Source organism: Prionailurus bengalensis, chromosome A1 (assembly GCF_016509475.1).
Source record: "Prionailurus bengalensis isolate Pbe53 chromosome A1, Fcat_Pben_1.1_paternal_pri, whole genome shotgun sequence".
Classification (NCBI taxonomy): Eukaryota; Metazoa; Chordata; class Mammalia; order Carnivora; family Felidae; genus Prionailurus; species Prionailurus bengalensis.
In genome coordinates, this window is record NC_057343.1 from 210270948 (window position 1) to 210290601 (window position 19654).

Sequence of the window (19654 nt, forward strand, 5' to 3'; positions counted from 1 at the left end):
TTTAGCATTTTTGTGTGGGGTGCTTTCACTCACAACAGCAGCACCTATCTGTCTTTGTCAGAGGGCTATCAGCAGGTTGCTAAAGCCCTGGAAAGCTGGAAGTACGTGGGAATGTCTCCCCCCAACCCCACCTGCAGCCATTAGCAATAACCAATAGATACTGGGGTATAAATACTCCAGTTACCATGCCTCTGACCAGGGTCTCCAGGGTTACCCTGTAGAGCGAGCCAAAGTGACCCCCTTGAAACTGTGCTTGATACTCCCTTACTTGGTTTCATTACAGTTCTCCACTCTCCTCCTGGTTTTCTCTATGGACGCTTCCTAATAAATCACCTTTATATGAATCTTTTTCTCAGGTCGGCTTCTAAGAAACCCAAGCTATTGCTTCTTTTGGCTAAGGTCAAGTGTAGTATCTGTTCTTATCAGTTTAAGAAATCCAAGCTAAAACAATGTGTTTTTTCTTTTATGCAAAGTAGCTCATAATGATTAGCAGATAGGGAACTTATATTGCTATAACACGTACACTGATTTGGTTTATAAGTGATTTTTTTCCAGCACAGTAATGTTTTGAAAAGTGATCAGTGTCCAGCTTTCTCATAATTTAAGAGAAAACTTTAATATATAAAGACACCAAGAAAAAAACCTGACTATACCTCCAGCAATACAAAAATACATATGGCCAAGTTTATTTAATGTAGCTCTGTTAGAAATTGCAAAATACTGGAACACCCTAAATACCCACTTATAGGAGATAGCTGAATAAACTATGTGCCTCCCTACACTGGAGCACTATGCAGCTGTGGAAAAATGAGAAGGAGCTCTGGGAACCGATGTAGAGTGATCTCCAGGGCATAATCCTAAGTGAAAAATAGCAGAGCCCAAAAGGGTATTTATATTATGCTACCCTTCATGTGAGAAAGGAGAGGGTGTAAGAAAATACTCACAAATCTGTTCGTTTGTGCAAGAGACCTACAGGAAAGATAGGGCAGAAACTAAAGAGATTAATTACCTGCAGAGGTGGGTGGGGAAGAGACTGAGTGAGGCAGGCTATGGGCAAGAAAAACAAAGATGAACTGTGGCACATCTTGTGGTATCAGAAAGTAAGGAAGTGCTCAAAAAAATACAGGGATCTGTCAAAAGAGGACAGGAGTTATTCTGAAAGAGATTCTTTTAGCCAAAGTTGGAACAATTTGAGCAAAAACCTAAATAATGATAGTACTGAATTTTAACCCATAAAGTATTTTGAAGTCCACACTGATATAAAAAATACTTGAAAAATAAGTAAATGTGGGAGAAGGGACAATTCTTCCTTTTAGTAGAATTCCAATTAATAAATGTGGAAGAAACAGGGAAATAGAAAATCACCATTAGGCAAACACCACAGTAATAACTACTGCAGGCAAATCTACCCACGGATAATAAAATTAGAGAGCCAAAGTTTAAAGAGGGGCAGGATTTTCAGAGCTGTAAAATATCACCCCCAAATAATTTATTAACTCAAAATAATGACAGTAACTTACAGTGGAGAAACTTGGCAGATATCACCTTAACCAGGTGACCAAGGTCAACCTCACCACCGATAAGACATACTGACATGACATTCTTGATATGATGAACCCAAAGGGATACAACATCAGCCCTGTATTATGTTTGCCTAAAATACACAGTTTCATTCCAATTGTGTGAAATATCAGACAAATCTAAACTGAGAGACAAAATGTACAAAATAACAGACCAGTGTTCACCAAAAGTGTCAAGGTCATGAAAGACAAGAAAGACTGAGAAACTGTAAAGACTGGATGAGACTAGGGGCACCTGGGTGGCTCAGCTGGTTAAGCATCTAACTTTTGAAATCGGCTTGGAGTATGATCTTGCGGTTTATGAGATGGAGCCCCGCGTCAGGCTCTGGGCTGACAGTGTGGAACCTCCTCGGGATTCTCTCTGTCCCTCCCTCTCTGCCCCTCTATCCAACTCTCTCAAAACAAATAAATAAACTTTAGGAAAAAAAAAAAGACTGGATGAGACTAGGGAGAAACAACTAAATGTAATATGGTGATATGGGACCCCTGACAGGATCCCTAGAGAGAGAAAGAATATCAGTGGATAAACTGGGGAAAATCAAGTAAGGTCTGTTGCTTCATCAATAATATTGTTCCAATATTAATTTTTCTAGCATTGCTAAATAGTTGTACTGTGGTTATGTAAGGTGGTAACATTAGGGTAAGTTGGGTGAAGAGTGTACATGAGCTCTTTGCAATTTTTCTGTAAGTCTAAAATTGTTTAAAATGAAAAATTAAGAATCCAAAATTCTACAATACTACCTTTCTTTTGTGTAAATTTATCTGTTTTAGTGGCTTTAAGAAACACTACAAGTTCATCCATGTTGAGCTATTTCAGGGAATCTGAGCAGGCAGGCTCTACTCTGTCTATGTACGTGTTACGTACATAGTTCTGCAAATAAAAGAAGTCCTTAATGACAGACCTACAGACTGCTCCCCTTCATTTGCTTTTAACTCTCTTCAACTAAGATAATGCATATAGTGATTTTCCTTTTTTCAGTCACAGATAGAATGGGCTTCATACAATGGGTTTCCACTGGGCTAAAACTCTGATGAAACTGACCTACTTTAAAAATTCACCATTTTAGGGGCATCTGGGTGGCTCAGTTGGCTAAGTGTCTGACTTTGGCTCAGGTCATGATCTCACAGTTCATGGGTTCAAGCCCCATGTCAGGCTCTGTGCTGACAGCTTGGAGCCTGGAGCCTGGAGCCTGATTCAGATACTGTGTCTTCCTCTCTTTCTGTTCCTCCCCCACTTGCACTCCGCCTCTCTCTCTCTCAAAAATAAATAAAGATTAAATTTTTTTTTTTTTTTTTACCATTTTAAGAGTCCTAAGATACAAACAAATGCCTAGGTTCAGGACTATGAGTACCTGGCTTATTTTTCATGCTCAAGAATAGAACAAGAAATGGAGAGTTAGAACCTCAAAGCAGCCATTGTTACATTCTTTCCTATTCATTAAACATAATAATTTTTCTTATTTTAAAGGGTTGTTTTCTTACTTAGAATATGCTGGAGAAACCCAATATGGGTTGTCTTCGGCTGCTTTAGCATGCCGCAAAATGGCTTCCCGGGGATTGCTGTCATCAGTTTTGTCCAAAGCAATGTTCTTCACAATGTATGATGACAGAGTGCCCCCATGGGTTCCAACCCGGCCACCACGACCTGTTTCAAAGGAAAAAAACCAATCAGATAATGGAATGAGCATGACAGTATATATGTATACCTTGTATACACTGTACTTATCTGAAAAGGCTGAGAATCCTTCAGTCCTGGCTTCCAAGGTGGCTGGTTACATGAGTAACAGAGTGAGGCCAGAACTTCACATTTACCCGATTTTTGGCATCCCCTATGGAATCAAGGTTTGGAGCACTCTGGGGCTTCTTCAGACCTTGGTTTGAGGTGCACAGATCTCAAGAATACTTCAGTATCATCCTTTCAGCTTTCACAACCAAAGTAGGAAATCACCAAACCTTAACTTTCCCATAACATTTTTAAATAGAAAGAGATGTTTTTTTGATGTGTTTTAGCTGTTTAACTTACATAGTGATACTAATGCAGCAGGAATTACAAATACTTTGCCATGAATATGCCTTAAAAACATTCCTCAGGCATGAACATTTGAAATTCAATTAATAAAAATAACCAATATTTGTTAGACACTATTTTAGCCTTAAACAAACACATCTTAGGGCTTGCCATCTTCCAGGTACCTTGTAGGAGAGAACAAGTAAGTTGAATACATTGATTCACATTATTTTATGGTGCTGGAACTGCTCCAGTAGACAGAAAGCTCTGTAAGGGCAGGGATTTGTTAAGATCTGCTAGATCCTTAACAGCTAGCCTGGTGCCTGGTACTCAAAAATGTATGACATTTTAGGAAAAATTAAAAAACAAAACAAAAACGCATGAAGAGCCAAACTGTGCTAAAAAATTAATTCTATACATCAAAATAAGAGACTAAATAAGGCAGGAAAGAATTCATTGGGAAGGGATTTGTGTGGCCAGTAACTATTATGGTACTTAGAGAAAGGAGAGATCTCTTCAGGCTGAGGTGGTTGGGGAGGTCTTTGGGAAGAGGTAGATCCAGTTTGCGAAAGCTCAGAAGGCAGAGGTCACTTTGAGCAGAATGGCTTAAGTACAAAAGTATAGAAAGAGGACAATTCAATCAATGGGCATTTGCAGGCAGAAATGAACCAACAGTCAGTCGTATCAGAAGATCAGAGTAGGAGAGAAGTGAGGTGGAATGCTCAGAAGTGAGTTTGAGTACACTAAGGAGAACCTTGATTCTCTGAAAATGCAAATGGAAGTGGGAAGCTTATGAAATTTGGGGGCAGTAGCAACATGAAAGCCAGAGGAGTTGGGGCGCTGGGGTGGCTCAGTTGGTTAAGCACCTGGCTTTGGTTCAGGTCATGATCTCATGGTTTCATGAGTTCAAGCCCTGCATCAGGCTCTGCGCTGACAGCTCATGCTGTCTCTGTCTCTCTCAAAATAAATAAACTTAAAAAAAATTTTTTAAAAAGAAAGCCAGAGAAATTGTAAATAAAAGCTGTGTATAAGATGGATGGAGGCAGGGTGGGGAGCAGAGAGAGAGACTGACTTGAGATAAGATGCCTAGTTAGAAGGGCTTTTCAATAATCCATGTAAGAATACTATTTGAGAACTTTGATTAGAATGGTGGCAGGGAAAACGAAAACAAAAAAAAGTTTAGAGATGTGAAATGTTTCCAAAGCTGAAGGTGCAGGCCAAACAGATGTAGGCCCACAGCTGAGGTTCAAGATGAATGAACAAGTTAAAAGCTATATATAGGCTTAGGAGCCTAAGACAAGGGAAACCACACAAGCGATAGCTAGTAAAATGGGATTCCAGTAGAGGCATGTGTTCATGATAGCCAACGCTGTCTTGCTTTCTTCTGGTACCTATTTTCGTAAAAACTCTAAGGACCTTTATTCATCTTGTAGGGGAATGGGCAGCTCCATTATATCAACAAAGAACTCAATGACTGTAACTTTTTGCCTTGTGTGAAACCTAATCCAGTCTGGATTCTAGTTAAAGTACCCAAATGTTGTATATGAAACCAATATTGAGAGCAGTGGTTTCATCACCAGGTTCTAGGAGCCCCAAAGTACTACCAAGGTCACCTAAAAGAGCTCAAGTTAGACAGCAAGCAGAGAGGGCTCTAGGCTTCCTCTCCATTTTTATCAGTCTTATGCATCAGGATTCTGCATCAGATCTTTAAACAAAAAGTTGCTAAAAAGAAAATGTCTAAAAACCACCATGTGGTAAAATCTCTCTGAAGACAAAGCAGCATCCAGGCAGAAAGCATCTTTCTAATTCTATACCAGTGACCCCACCCGGCCCCTCACCCCCCTCTGCAGATCACAGGTTAGACCACAGTCACCTGGGCCCGCTACAGGAGGTTCAGGTTTATGAGACTTCAGGGGATCCAGTCTGTCCTTCTCCAGCTGTTTCCTTGTACTCCGTTGGCGGGGCTCACGGAACATAGGCAAGGCATGAGCTACAAGAAGTCACAATTGAAAAATTTTATTATAATAATAACCCTTCCATCCCAAAACATAGCTGAAGCATGACTAACTAAAAGATGACATGGAAGTCATAATGACAGCCTTCATCGAATAATAAAAGACAGTCTTACTGTAACCAATTAGCCAATTTTGTTTGAGACCAGACTCATTGTTCACCTGTGCTGGCAACTAACGCCACTCAGGAAATACTGTCAAATACTGTCATGGAGACACCAGTGAGGCTCCCCATCTCCCAAGACACGGGTAGCAGTTAAACTTAATTTCTGTGGTTTTGAAAAGAAACACTTAATGGGACTGCTTATTTTTTCTTGTAGGACCCAAATGTGAATAATGCCAACAGCTTGCCTGTCAGCCCTGAAGTTTCCTTAGATGCCTCATAAACACTGGAATCACTTCACATGTTTCTGAAATGTGACCACCTCTCAGGAGGAGTTGACAACACTGAGTAACCGGAAGGGAGGAGCACTTAGCCCACTAAGTGGGATAAAGGTTGCCTTGAATGCATGGAGGTGCCTGAATCTCCTGGCATGGTGACTTGATGGGGACTTTTCCCTACTTCTATATGGTGGACAAAACAAAAGAATAAGAATCAAAGTAGTATTTGTCCCATTGCTATTGGTTGCTCACTCAATGTCAGAATTAAATTTCATAATATAAAACAGTATATAAACGTAAAAGGGTAACAGTGATATTCTGCGGGACAGCAAGAGGGTTATCGGGGGGAAAGTTAAGTAATGATCTTTTTCTTGACCAAAAAATATACCAGAATTATTTCTTTGGATCCCTACATGCTGAGTAAAACCTCTTTTAAAATAAAAAAAAAAATTTCCACGGGAGTGGGGAAGAGAAGGTAATGGGTTAATAGAGGTTCAAAGGGAATTTATAATATGAATGACAGAAATGTCTAAAATACCTAAAAAATTCTTCTAGTATCCCCCTACCCCTACCACCAGCTGGGGTCAGGACCATCTCCCTCACCAGTAAAACATGCCTGCCTTGAGTCAGGGGAGCTGAGAAACACAGTCACTAGTCACTCTGTTGGGCAACACGACACAACAGTATTTTTAGGAGGGGGAAAAATAGCTTTTCACTTCAAACGACTGGAGGAATTTAAGTAGGCCGCGTGTAATTACATGAGCTAGACTGGTTGTGACACCGACTTTAACACTTCTACTCTTGCAAAAAGTGTCATGGGATCTCCTTACTGATCGTAAGCTCCAAGGGACTTGGTCTTACAGGAGACCCACCACCAGAGAGAAAACCCAGCAGTACAGCGCCCCCTGGGCTTTAGATGGAGACCCCGGTAAAGTCCACAGAGCATCAGCTCATCACAATTGCTACTGCATCTAAGACGTCCTTCCTAGACACTAGTGGTGACAGATCTGAGGCTGTGGCTCTGGGAAAGACAAATCTGTCAGATTAACAAGGTTGTGTGACAAACCAGACAGAAGCTACTTATTCTGGTAAGATTTCTGGTGCCCACGGTAGTTCATTTTGTATCTAAATGTCTCTGGATCTATCACATGGTCATGGAGTCTCAGAGGGAGCTGACGGAGACCCTTTGCCTAGTCTCCTCACTCTCCTGATAACGTTCAGTTGTTCAACATCATACTGCAAGTCAGTAGTAGAACTGGACAAATCCAGGTCTTCTGATTCCAAGGCCAGCACTCTTTCTTGTTTATTCTTAGAACAGATTGTTATTCTTTAAAAGGCTGCTATGGAGTAATGCATTAGGCTCAAATAGGCTTTTCCCTTTTGGGTTGAAAGTTACATGAAAGTACCCTGTCTCTCTGATGAGTCACAGAAGCTAAAGCAGTTAGCTGTTACATGACTCGCAGTTCTGTCCACATGATACTTTGTAATATATGCCTGGACTGTGAAAACTTTTTCTGTCTCTAAAGCCATGAGATCAACACCACATTACAGTAGAAGAGAGAGAGAAGACGATGGAGAGACCATGCTAACAACTTACGGGTGATGATGTAGTCCTGGGTTAGAGTCTCGGCTTGTTTCGCCTTCCGCTGGGTTTTAACCACACATAATTTTGCTCCCCTGGGGTGGGTAAGAGCACATTATTTTCTTTACTTGGTCTTACAAACAGAAAGTCATGTCAAAAACATTAGATACTTTCAGGAACACACTCTGTGCACACCATCTCTCCATGTCCTTGACTTTCTAAGGGATGGCAAAAGATGGGGCCTTGGTGATAAGGGATTAAATTTATGGGAAAGCAAGTCTGTCAGTCAGTGGTTACCACTGAGAGAAAGGGTTGGAGAGGTAATCAGGCAACAGAACACTAGTTTAAACAATCTACAGAAATAACCCAAAGATGTAAGTTAAAGAGATACAAGTAAAATTAACCAGTCTTTTCACCCTGAAGGTCACACGGTTCAAATATTAGTTTATGTCTCATATGAAAGCAACCTGGGTGGTCTACACCCCAAGTGGCATTCGTCCACATCTCTAATATAAGAGTACGAGTGTCTGGAACTGAGTTGGCTTGGCAGTGTTGTCACGGGGCTACTGCCCAAGAATGTGTGGGGTTAACCAAAAGTTTGATTAGGACATTTCACTTCTTCTTTAGCAATAATGAGCTATCCCTCTCAGGAAGCAAATACAAATAAAAAAATTTCTTAAAAATTCCACACATAGAAGCTTCCAAATGGGTGCTATCAAATGGGGCTCATCATTTTCTCAAATGAAACAGACTCTCTCTCTCTCTCATTCTAATTACATTAGCATTTTCAATTCCTTTATTAAAAAACAAACAAAATCCTGTTTGTTCTTAAACACAATAAAAACTTTATTTTACAGGGCAAGAGTTCCAATGCTAGCGCACAAAGTTCCAAGGGAAGACCGACTGTCTGCTTCTATTTCTACCCAAACGAATTATAGCAATGCATATTCATTAACAGAGGATGAGTTTCCTTTCCTCAAAAAGGATGTGGGACCCAAAATAGGTTTATGGGGGACCCCCCAAAGAATTTAGCCTGTGAACTTTTAATACTAGCTGACCAAGGCTCCCTCTAAAGAAAGAGCTAACCAAGCATCGTACCTTAACAGAGACAAACAAAACCATCCTTTTTTGGGGGGTGGTGACAAATGTCCACCTTTGTGCCCAAAGAAAATGAACACAATTGAGGAACTGGTTGAGCCTCCAGTGAAGTTTTCAGACTTTTGAAACACATTGGTATATTTAAGTCTAACATTTGGGGTGGGCATGGGATTGAAGAGGAAAGAATTTGTGCTGTCCCCTTCTGCTGGCAGAGAACAACCCCACACATCCAAACTGCTACCTGATAAAAGCCCAAACAGAAAGGGAACAAAACAGACTAGCTGTTTCCATTTCCTGTGAGGGGTGAGTTCCCTGCTTTGTTAATCCCCTACATGTATCACAGCTAATGCCATGTCCAGGGTGGTATGCAAAGTGGGCAGGACTTTTCCCCCCTTTGCACTCAACATTTCAGCTAAAGGGCTGCAAATCCCCAGGAAACTTTCACTTTGAATTCTGTATGGATCAAGGGCAATATCCAAATCCTCTTTAAAGTACAATACCAGGAGTTTGAGGCTTTACTCTGTGCCAGCTGCATTTTCTAAAAGGGTGGATCCCCATCAAAGGGGGCAATAAGTAAAAGCAGGGTAGGAAAATAAACCCTCCCCCCAGTTGTTGTCATCCATCTAGAACAGGCAAGACTTATGAAATACCTCTGACTCTTGTTGGGGTCATAATACACTTTAGCCAATCCATTTCCAGTTCCTACCATGATCTGGTTCAGCTTTGGATGCCACAGGCAGCGGACAACACTCTGAAAAGGAAAGGCATGGTAATCAACTAAAGAAGCCAAGTAAAAATGGGAAAAGTCCTGCTGGTGCTTTGATGGCTACAGTCAGTTTACTAAACTGAATATCATCCTGATGGTTACCCGTAATTTTTAGGACATTTTCCTCTAAACTATAAGGCTGTGTCCCTGAGGTTCAGTTCTATTCCATCACTTGTTATCTGTGTGATACCCTTTAAAGATGAACAAGTTGTTCCTTCCGACACCCCTCCTCTCATTCCTTGATAACCTTGCAACCACAAGGTTAGGCTTCCCCGGCTCCAGTGCCATGTGAAGCTGGCATCTCGGAATGCTGAACCCACATAACTCAGTTCTGCTTACCACTGAAGCAGATTTAGATCTCAGTGTTTCATGTTTTTATACACACAATATGTCCCTCTGGACAGCAGATTGAAGCCAGGTGGTTATTGTTTTTAGTTCACAAAGATCCAAATCTCATAAAGCTTTTTCAGGAACAACACATATTTGCAGGCATTGAATAATATCTCCCTATCTATGAGATAAACCAGCAGGACAATAGCAGAAGTAAAACAGAGACACGGCATACAAAGACTTGACATTAACCTGAATGAAAAGGTATTTAAGAGAAGGTCCACTGGAAGTTACGATCCTTTGAATTCATTACTGGTAAGGAAAATAAGTGGTGCCCTGGGGTCAAAAAGAATGAGTTCTCAGTGAGACCTACAACCTGTTTTTAATTTCTGTCTGTAGTAAGAGGGCCGAGGTGGGAGGTTTAGCAGGGGGGAAATGATGAAGGGGGGTGGGGGAAGATGAAGCTAAAATTGGTAGGCAGAAACACCATGTACTAGGTTCTGTGGATCTCATTCTGATAGAACAAGTAATGAGTGGAAACATCAATTCAAGATTTATTTAGAACCATCATGAGCCAAGCAACATGCAAGGACTAAGAAAAAAGGGTACAATTAGATACTGCTATTTTAGGTTCTAATAGTAAAATGAAAACCATGGCATCCTTGTCTCCCAAATCTCTCTCGGGCTGAGTCTCTCTGGTTTCCTCTCCCTAACCATCCTGCTCCTTTGTTAAGACAGAGTATCTGTGAATCTCCTCAATCCCTTTTGGTAGAAATCCTGGCTCCCCACCTGCCTGGCAAAAAGTATGCATACAGTTATTCGGCTACAAATCCTTCTCTGAGATTCCTGAGGAACTTAAGAGGAAATGTAAGAGTCTGCAGGACTTCGAATTCATGTCTGATAATACTCTTTAAGAGCGGTTCTTAAGCTCTGCACCACTGAAGACAGCTGAGATGTTCTGCTGAGAAAATAAAATCAGAGTGGCTGTTTTTTCCTGGTTGGTAGGCAGTAAAATGAAGTTAAAAGGGCAGGTTTTTACAATTTTAGGTTTTCTTTCCACAACTTTTCTTAAATCTATGGTGCCTGCTACCCAGTGTCTACCAGCAAGTGCTAAAAGATGATAAAACATACAATAGTGAGTATTAATAAAAAAAACTCAGAAACAGTAAGCATCTTATATATAGAATGGCTTCTGGGGGAGGGTTGTCATTTTGTACACATGTCTGTGAAACCCACTTGATAATGTATGACTGTAAAAGACACATTTTATCTAACAAAACTGTGCTTGGTTGGTAAGATGGAATTAAGTATACCAACAGTTCATGGTCTACAAAGCACAGCCTGACTTACAGGTGCTCTGCCACTGAGATTAATTTGAGAACCAGGCCTTGACCACTGCAAATTTCCAGGTCATGGCCAGGTGCACGGAAACATGAGAAAAGTCACAAACATAACTTCATAAACCCTACCAAGAATAAGTTCATCCAAGTCAATACTCACCCTCATGTCACTGCTTATATGTCATCATGCGAAGACTGCCCCTTTTAAAACTGTACCCCACAACTGTCCTCACTCTGCTTTTTCATGTTTCTAAAACATGTTCCACCTTTTAACATAATATATAATTTGTCGTTAATTTTGCTTATTATCTGCCTCCCCAGTGTGAACATAGTTTTGCACACAGGCAGAGATCTTGGTGTGTTTCAGGTGGGAGTGTTTCCCAAATGCCCAGTTTAGTGTGTGGTGCTCAATAAATATTTGTTGAAGGAATGAATTAAAAGTTACAGTTCACCCAAGCCTAAATGGACTGCTTTGCTAAGTGGAGTTAGAGACGATTTTCAAGTTAAAATCATTACTACCTATGGAGAACAATTTTATTTCTCTAGATCATTATTATATTCAAATATCCTACAAACAAAGTAGGGTTCGTTTCCTCCCAGTGTGGTCCTAAATAAAGGGATGTGCATGAACCAGAGAGCAAGAGAAGATAGTAAGAGGGACTTTCAAGGGCCCTCCGAAATCCCAGCCACCTACAGATGGCCCCAGGACAGTCTTAAGGACATAGTATTAAAGGTATTTCTCTTCCTTGGTTCTCTAGAAGTCTGGCTAAGCAGTCTAAGATTACTGGTTCTCAAATATGTTTTCAAGTGAGCAGGGTGCAGAATTGGAGAAGATCCACAGTGTAGGCCTGGTAAATTCCAAGACACCCAGCCAAATAGGCAGTTTCCAGGGGCAGCAGGTTACCGTTACTCTCTCCCTCTACGCTGAGGGTGTAAATGTTAGAGAGAGGCAACTGCCCAGGCCAACAGACCAATGTCTGATTGCTTTCTAGGGAGTCCAAAGTCAGGGCACTGCACCTCTATTCCTGTTCACGTCCTCTACCCTCTACAGCTCTTAGACGCACACATGGCTGGTCAGCATAAATGCTCAGGGAGAAGCACATTTACCCTCCTTTTCACATGGAAGCAGGGAGAATGCAAATAAGACCCGCTGAACTAAACAGTCATTCCAGAGCTCCATCCATTGTGGCGATGAGTCACCAAAGCAGCCAATGAGGGCTCTGCGAGCAGTCTAACTTAGGCAAAGGATACTTAAGGCTCAATTACCCTAAGACTGGTTATTAATCAAATACTACAGGGATTCCAAAACATGGAATGAAGAAACAGAATTCAAAGTCAAAGGTGGGTGGGCCTTTTCTGTTTATTAATATTTATTGTGTGTGTTTAGCTAACCTTTGTAAACTTTGCAGCTAATGCGGCTCCACACTTTGTCCTGTCAAGGAAATGCATCTTAGAGCAGAGAGCTGGCCATCTGCCAAACCAAACAATCCCTGAGACAGCGGCAGGGCTGGGGAGCAAGCCGAGCTGCCACGCTGCTAACTTGTCAAACATACATACCGGGCTTTACTTAACAACAATGGGACACGTGCCTGCTAGAAACCCAATGAACTATCAGAAGACAGATGAGCTATAGTTACTTAAAGAGAGTGCATTCAATCAAGCAACCATCCACCCAAGACTTCCTTCGTCCTCTGGCCTGGAGGAGGTGCTTCTGTGGCTGGGGGTTGACACAGTTAGACTGACAGATTTCCTGAGCAATGCAGCAAACATAGGGTACATAACATGTCTGAATGGCAGGACCAGAGAAGAATATGGCACGAGAGCTACAAGGATCCAAGGAAAAGCCTTCACACCATATCATGAGATTCAAATGGCGGAAGACTACTATAGTGCAAAGAACTAGATTCTGAAAATAGTCTGCATCTTTTAATATACTGATTTGCTTAATTAAATTAATAAAGCATTTTATTCTCACACTAATCTACTTCATCCCACCAAAACAATGCAGGTCCACTAATGGCTTCCTCTAGCTACCTAAGCTGAACTCCATTTTAGCATAAAATTAGGTTCAGTCTTGTAGACCAAAGCCTACTTTCATTTTAGCATTATAATTTGGTAGTGCAGAGTAACCACAATCTGCCCCAAAGGTACTTAACTCTAGCAGCAGCCAGAAAGAGACGGTACTAGGGCTGGAGATCATAAACAAGATGACAGGAAGGAGGTACGAGACTAATGTGCTTAATACAGGGATCTTTCTTCTCCGCAGGGACCAAAGGAAAAAGAGGGCGGTGGGCTGGGGAGAAAAAGAGCACTGTGTACAAATAGCAGTATCAATATTCCAAAACAGGAATTTCGGAATTACCCCTCAGCAAAAATAAAAAGGCCACAAAAAATTCCAAATAATTTATTTCTGTGGTTTTTCTGGTTTACTTTAAGCAAAACCATGGAAGCAAATAAAGACAGGAGAAGGAAACCAATGAGAGAAATGAATTTATATTTAAGGACACGGTGGGAAGGGAACTACTAAGTATCTGGAACTTTATATTATTTAAAGTAATTGAATCCTTGCAACAATACTACAAAATTAGTAACGTCAGTCTCATTTCACAAGAACAAGAAACGGAGGCTTGTAGGAGGGTGTGTGACTTTCCTAAGGCCACATAACTTGTAGAGAGAGGAGCTGGGATCAGTGGGGAGGTTTTCTCAACTCCAGTGCTCATTTCCTGATACTACTTAATTATGCAAAGTCCTATTTTAGAAGATGGGGAGGAAGGGCTGTGGGAGATTTGAAATCATTCCCAAACCCACCTCAGCCAGAAGTAGAAATCTTAGCAAGTTTATATTAAAAAGCAGATGGTATAACTAAAATCATAAAGGAAAAGGCCCACTACTACCCAGGTCATAAATGTTACTATAAAAGAAATCAATGCCTGTGTAATATCTGAGGCATCTGTAATACACATATCTAAACACACCCTTATTCTACTTTACATGCTAAAAGAAGCCTAACATCCTTCATAATTTTATATCTTAAACATGATTATGATGAAACACACTTCCTGATCCTTCCCAGCTGCTGACCCACACTGTAAACCAAACTCCATCTGGTTTTTTCATGTTTGGTTTTTGTCACATAGTACACGAATGGATAAGTTAACTAGCGATCCTTTGGGAGAACAAGCATTTTTCAGAATTTTCAAATAAGGAGGCTTACACCTGTCTATGAAGGAGACGGTCCAATTGTTTTGCAGACCTGTGCAGTGGCAGCCTTGTAGTCATGGACATCCTCGGGAATACCCAGTGCATTTGAGTGGCTGCTTGGGCGCTGATTCCCAAGGCTAAGATCACAGATCAAGATGAGTCCAAAATAAACAAAAAGCAGATGAAAATGGAAAAATACTGGAGAAAGAACTTTCTTCAAATTTCACTCACCCAAGGTTTATTTCACAGAAAGAAAAACTGCTTTCTAAATTAAAATACTGAACCACAGAGGTAGAAGAGTAAGATGGGAATTCTTTATACTTTTCTAGGCTGTTTGTCCTGTCCTGCCAAAGCTCTGCTTTTCCCAAACTTGGATTATTCTGCAGTATGCATGGACCATGGGGCTCGGCCTCATCCCTCTGAAGTTCAGGAAGCAAACCTGGCGAATAAGCCTCAGTCTCCAATAAATACAACTCTTCAACACCCACCTGATCTCCATGGAGACATCCCTCAAATGGAAAAAATTAAAGACAGACATTTTCTCTGCTCTTCTAAGTCCACACCTATCCTTTTTTTCCTCCTCCAACTCCAAGGAAGCCCTACCATGAAGGCCAGACATGTACCAACTGTCACTCTCTGCTGGAAATCTTCTCAACATTCCCCCCTTCCCTGCCCCAAATAATTTTCTGATAACCCAGATAGCATCTCAATGGTGAAAAGAAAAAAAAGGCCACACCATTTTTATAGATGTAGGGTTTGCTGCAGAAAAAACAAACAAGGAAAATGTTGCTCTATACTTGCCATAAATATCTGATAAAGATGTACAGATTATGCCTTTTAAAAACTAGCACCCAATTATCGAATTAATTCTCATCAAACCCATGAAAAATTTATTTATTAAAATCTTTTCATTTTCAGCCTATGCTCTAAAAAAATTAAGGTAACTGTTAAAGCAACAAAAATCTGAAAACCTGGTAGTTGTCCTTGGCACTAAATGAATCACATCTGTATCTGATAATAAAAATGCCTAAAGAATGTCATCACAAGAAAAAGTTCTCAGAGAAAACGGAAGGTCTCTTGGGTAAGAAAATTAAATACAATTTTCTTCATCTAATTCAAAACACTAATGTTAGTTCGCTCCAATCCACTTATTTGAGAAGAATTTATAAAGGCAAAGAAAGCACAAATAATGACTGAAGAAAACTGGTAATTACTCTTATTAACAACATTCTGGGAGCAGGAAATGGGAGGCTGGAAGCTGGAGTCCACAAGATGAGTGACACCTGTGGTGAAGCCCACCAGGCAAATATCCCAGCGGTCCCACACCACAGTGATCCACATAGAAGCAGCACTTACTGGAGGCACAGTCCCACAATTCTGGCAGAGCTTCCCACTGGTGGGCACAGGATAGTTCCAGGTTTGCTGAAACAGGGAGCTCCTCGGGACTGAAATGGGCCTAGGGCACGAGAGCCTTAGGCAAATCAGTTCCAGCAAAGAGGAGCCTTATCTGTTTATACCACGCATTATCATTATGGGCACCAGGTTGAGAAAAAGCTTCCGAAGCACTACCTAATGCCATGTCTCTCACTCTAATCTACACAGACCCAGGACTCTTTATCCTTCTTCATTTATGAAGAGTTAGAGATGGCCAAGGCTGTACATGAAAAACCCACAGCTAACATCATATTCAGTGGTGAAAAACTGAGAGAAAAAAGAGAAAATGGTGAAAATTCAGTGGTGAAAAATTCAGTGGTGAAAAAAAAAGAGAAAATCTTTCTCCTAAGATCAGGAACAAGATAAAAATGTCCACTCTCACCATTTTTATTGAACATAGTACTGGAAGTCCTAGCTATAGCAATCAGACAAGAAAAAGAAATAAAAGGCATCCACATTGGTAAGGAAAAAGTAAAACTTTTCTATTTGCAGATCACATGACATTATATACAGAAATCTCTAAAGACCACCAAAAAACTATTAGAACTAACAAATGAATTTGGTAAGGTCACAGGAAACAAAATCAATATACAGAAATCCATCACATTCCTATACACTAATAATAAAATGGCAGAAAGAGAAATTAAGAAAACAATCTCATTTAAATTGCACCCAAAATAACAAATTACCTAGAAATAAGCTTAACCAAAGAGGGGAAAGACCTTTATTCTGAAGTAAAAAACAGTGATGAAAGAAATTAAAGATGACACAAACAAATGGTAAGATGTTCCATGCTCATGGAGTGGAAGAAAAAACATTGTTAAAATGTCCACATTACCTAAAGCAATCTATGGATTTAATGCAATCCCTATCAAAACACCAACAGCATTCTTCACAGAACTAGAACAAAGAAGTCTTAAAATGTGTATGGAACCACCAAAGACCCCGGATACCAAAAGCAATCTTGAAAAAGAGGAACAAAACCGGAGGTATCACAATCCCAGATATCAAGATATACTACACCAAGCTGCACTAATCAAAACAGTATAGTACTGGCACAAAAATAGACACATAAATCAAGAGACCAGAATAGAGAGCCCAGAAGTAAATCCATAATTATACAGTCAATTAATCTTCAACAAAGGAATCGAGAATATGCAATGGGGGGAGAAAAAAACAGTTTCTTCAACAAATAGTGCGGGGAAAACTGGATAGCTACATGAAAAAGAAATGAAACTGGATCCCCTTCTCACACCATATACAGAAATAAACTCAAAGTGGATTAAGGACCTAAATGTGAGACCTGAAACCATAAAAATCTTAGAAGAGAGCACAGGGAGAAATTTCTCTGACACTGGTCATGGCAACATTTTTCTAGATATGTTTCTTAAGGCAAGGGAAACAAAAGCAAAAACAAACTATTGGGTCTACATCAAAACAAAAAGCTGCTGCACAGCAAACTATCAATAAAACTAAACAACAACCTACTGAATGGGAGAAGATATTTGCCTATGACATATCCGATAAAGAGTTAGTATCCAAAATACATAAAAAACTTATATAACTCAACACCCAAAAAACAATCTGATTAAAGAATGGGCAAAGGACTTGAACAGACATTTTTCCAAAGAAGACATGTAGATGGCCAAAAGACACATGAAAAGATGCTCGATATCACTCATCGTCAGGGAAATGCAAATCAAAACCACAATGAGATATCACCTCATACCTGTCAGAATGACTAAAATCAAACACACAAGAGACAACAAATGTTGGTGATGATGTGGAAAAATATATACCCTTACTCACTGTTGGTGGAAATGCAAACTGGTACAGTTTTGAGGAACTTGAGGTTCCTCAAAAAATTAAAAATATAATTGCTGTATCATCCAGTAATTCCACTACCTAGGATTTACCCAAAGAAAATGACAACACTAATACAAAAAGATATACGCACCCCTATGCTTATTGCAGCATTATTTACAATAGCCTAATTATGGAAGCAACCCAAGTGCCCATCAAAGGACGAATGGATAAAGATGTGGTATATATATACAATGAAATATTACTCAGCCATAAAAAAGAATGAAGTCTTGCCATTTGCAACAACATAGAAGGATCTTCAGGGTATAATGCTAAGTGAAATAAGTCAGTTGGAGAAAGACAAATACTATGACCCCACTCATAAGTGAAATTTAAGGAGCAAAACAAACCAGCAAAGATAAAAAGAGACAAACCAGAGTTAAGAGTCTCTTAACTATAGAGAACAGATGGTTACCAGAGGGGAGGTGGGTGGAGGATAGGTGAAAGAGATGATGGGGATTAAGAGTATACTTCTCCTGATGAGCACCGAGTAACATAAAGAATTAAGTCACCATATTGTACACCTGAAACTAATACAACACTGTGTGCTAACTACACTGGAATTAAAACTTTAAAAAAGATAGAGATGGGCATAAAGATAACCATACATCCTCTTCTTATATGAATAAACAAACAACAAGTGGATAAAGCTGTTAAATCCCTAACTACAAGATAAGAAATATACATAATTAGATCTTGGAAATCATCAAGTATGTAAACCCTCTCCCTCCTCCCCCCAAATAAAGGAAAAACTCAATGTTCAAAAATGAACTATACAGGATATGTAAAGCACTATTTATCTTAATATAGTATGGGTAAAGATGTTTTACTAATCATACTCTTTTACTTAGTCCTTTGGGGGTCTCGCAACCCCTCCTCATTCATGACATAGCATTATCTATCACTCCAAAAAAGAAAAAAACAACACTATCCTGGGATATGTGTTAATTATAGACCCCTTTCTTCCTCACACTATATATAATTGTGGGAGTTTGGCCAGAGTTCCAACAGAACAGCTGGAAAACTTGTTACCAAAGATCGTTCATCAAATTCAGGTTGGGAGAGGAAAAACTGTCACAGAATGTCCTACAAGACATGAAGTCTTTCACTGGTCTGCTATCAGTGGGAAGTAATACAGTGTTGGGGTTAGACAACAGAGCACTAGTCGTTAGTGCATTATATGTTTCCATATTGTATAAAGAATAGTGTGTCATTCTCAACACCTTTAAACATCTATAAAATCAAGTTCTCTGGCTATTCGGGGTCTTTGTGGTTCCATACAAATTTTAGGATTGCTTGTTCTAGCTTCGAAAAGAATGCTGGTGCAATTTTGACTGGGATTGCACTGAATGTGTACAGTGCTTTGGGTAGTATTGACATTTTAACAGTATTTATTCTTCCAATCCATAAGCATGGAATGCTTTTCCATTTCTTTGTATCTTCTTCAATTTCCTTCATAAGCTTTCTATAGCTTTCAGCATACGGATCTTTTACATCTTTGGTTAGGTTTATTCCTAGGTATTTTATGATTCTTGGTGCAAGTGTGAATGGGATCAGTTTCTTTATTTCTCTTTCTGTTGCTTCATTATTGGTGTATAAAAATGCAACCGATTTCTATACATTAATTTTGTATCCTGCGACTTTGCTGAATTCATGTATCAGTTCTAGCAGACTTTTGGTGGAGTCTGTCGGGTTTTCCATGTAGAGTATCACGTCATTTGCAAAAAGTAATATTGAAGCAAACCAATGTGGGAGGCATCACAATCCCAGACTTTAGCCTCTACTACAAAGCTGTAATCATCAAGACAGCATGGTATTGGCACAAAAACAGACACATAGACCAATGGAATAGAATAGAGACTCCAGAATTGGACCCACAAATGTATGGCCAACTCATCTTTGGTAAAGCAGGAAAGAATATCCAATGGAAAAAAGACACTCTCTTTAACAAATGGTGTTGGGAGAACTGGACAGCAACATGCAGAAGGTTGAAACTAGACCACTTTCTTACACCATTCATAAAAATAAACTTAAAATGGATGAAAGACCTGAATGTGAG

At 39.9% G+C, this 19654-nt stretch overlaps 1 protein-coding gene across 1 annotated transcript in view; it reads right to left on the reverse strand.

Moving 5' to 3' along the window:
- WDR70 (WD repeat domain 70) overlaps positions 1-19654 on the reverse strand; it is a 300543-nt gene that overhangs the window by 16286 nt on the left and 264603 nt on the right. Inside the window, exons 14-17 of the mRNA XM_043599724.1 lie at positions 9312-9412; positions 7579-7658; positions 5462-5578; positions 3063-3225 (exon numbers count right to left, since the gene is read on the reverse strand). Of these exons, the coding sequence (XP_043455659.1) occupies positions 3063-3225; positions 5462-5578; positions 7579-7658; positions 9312-9412 (461 nt within the window). The remainder of the gene's footprint in view (positions 1-3062; positions 3226-5461; positions 5579-7578; positions 7659-9311; positions 9413-19654) is intronic.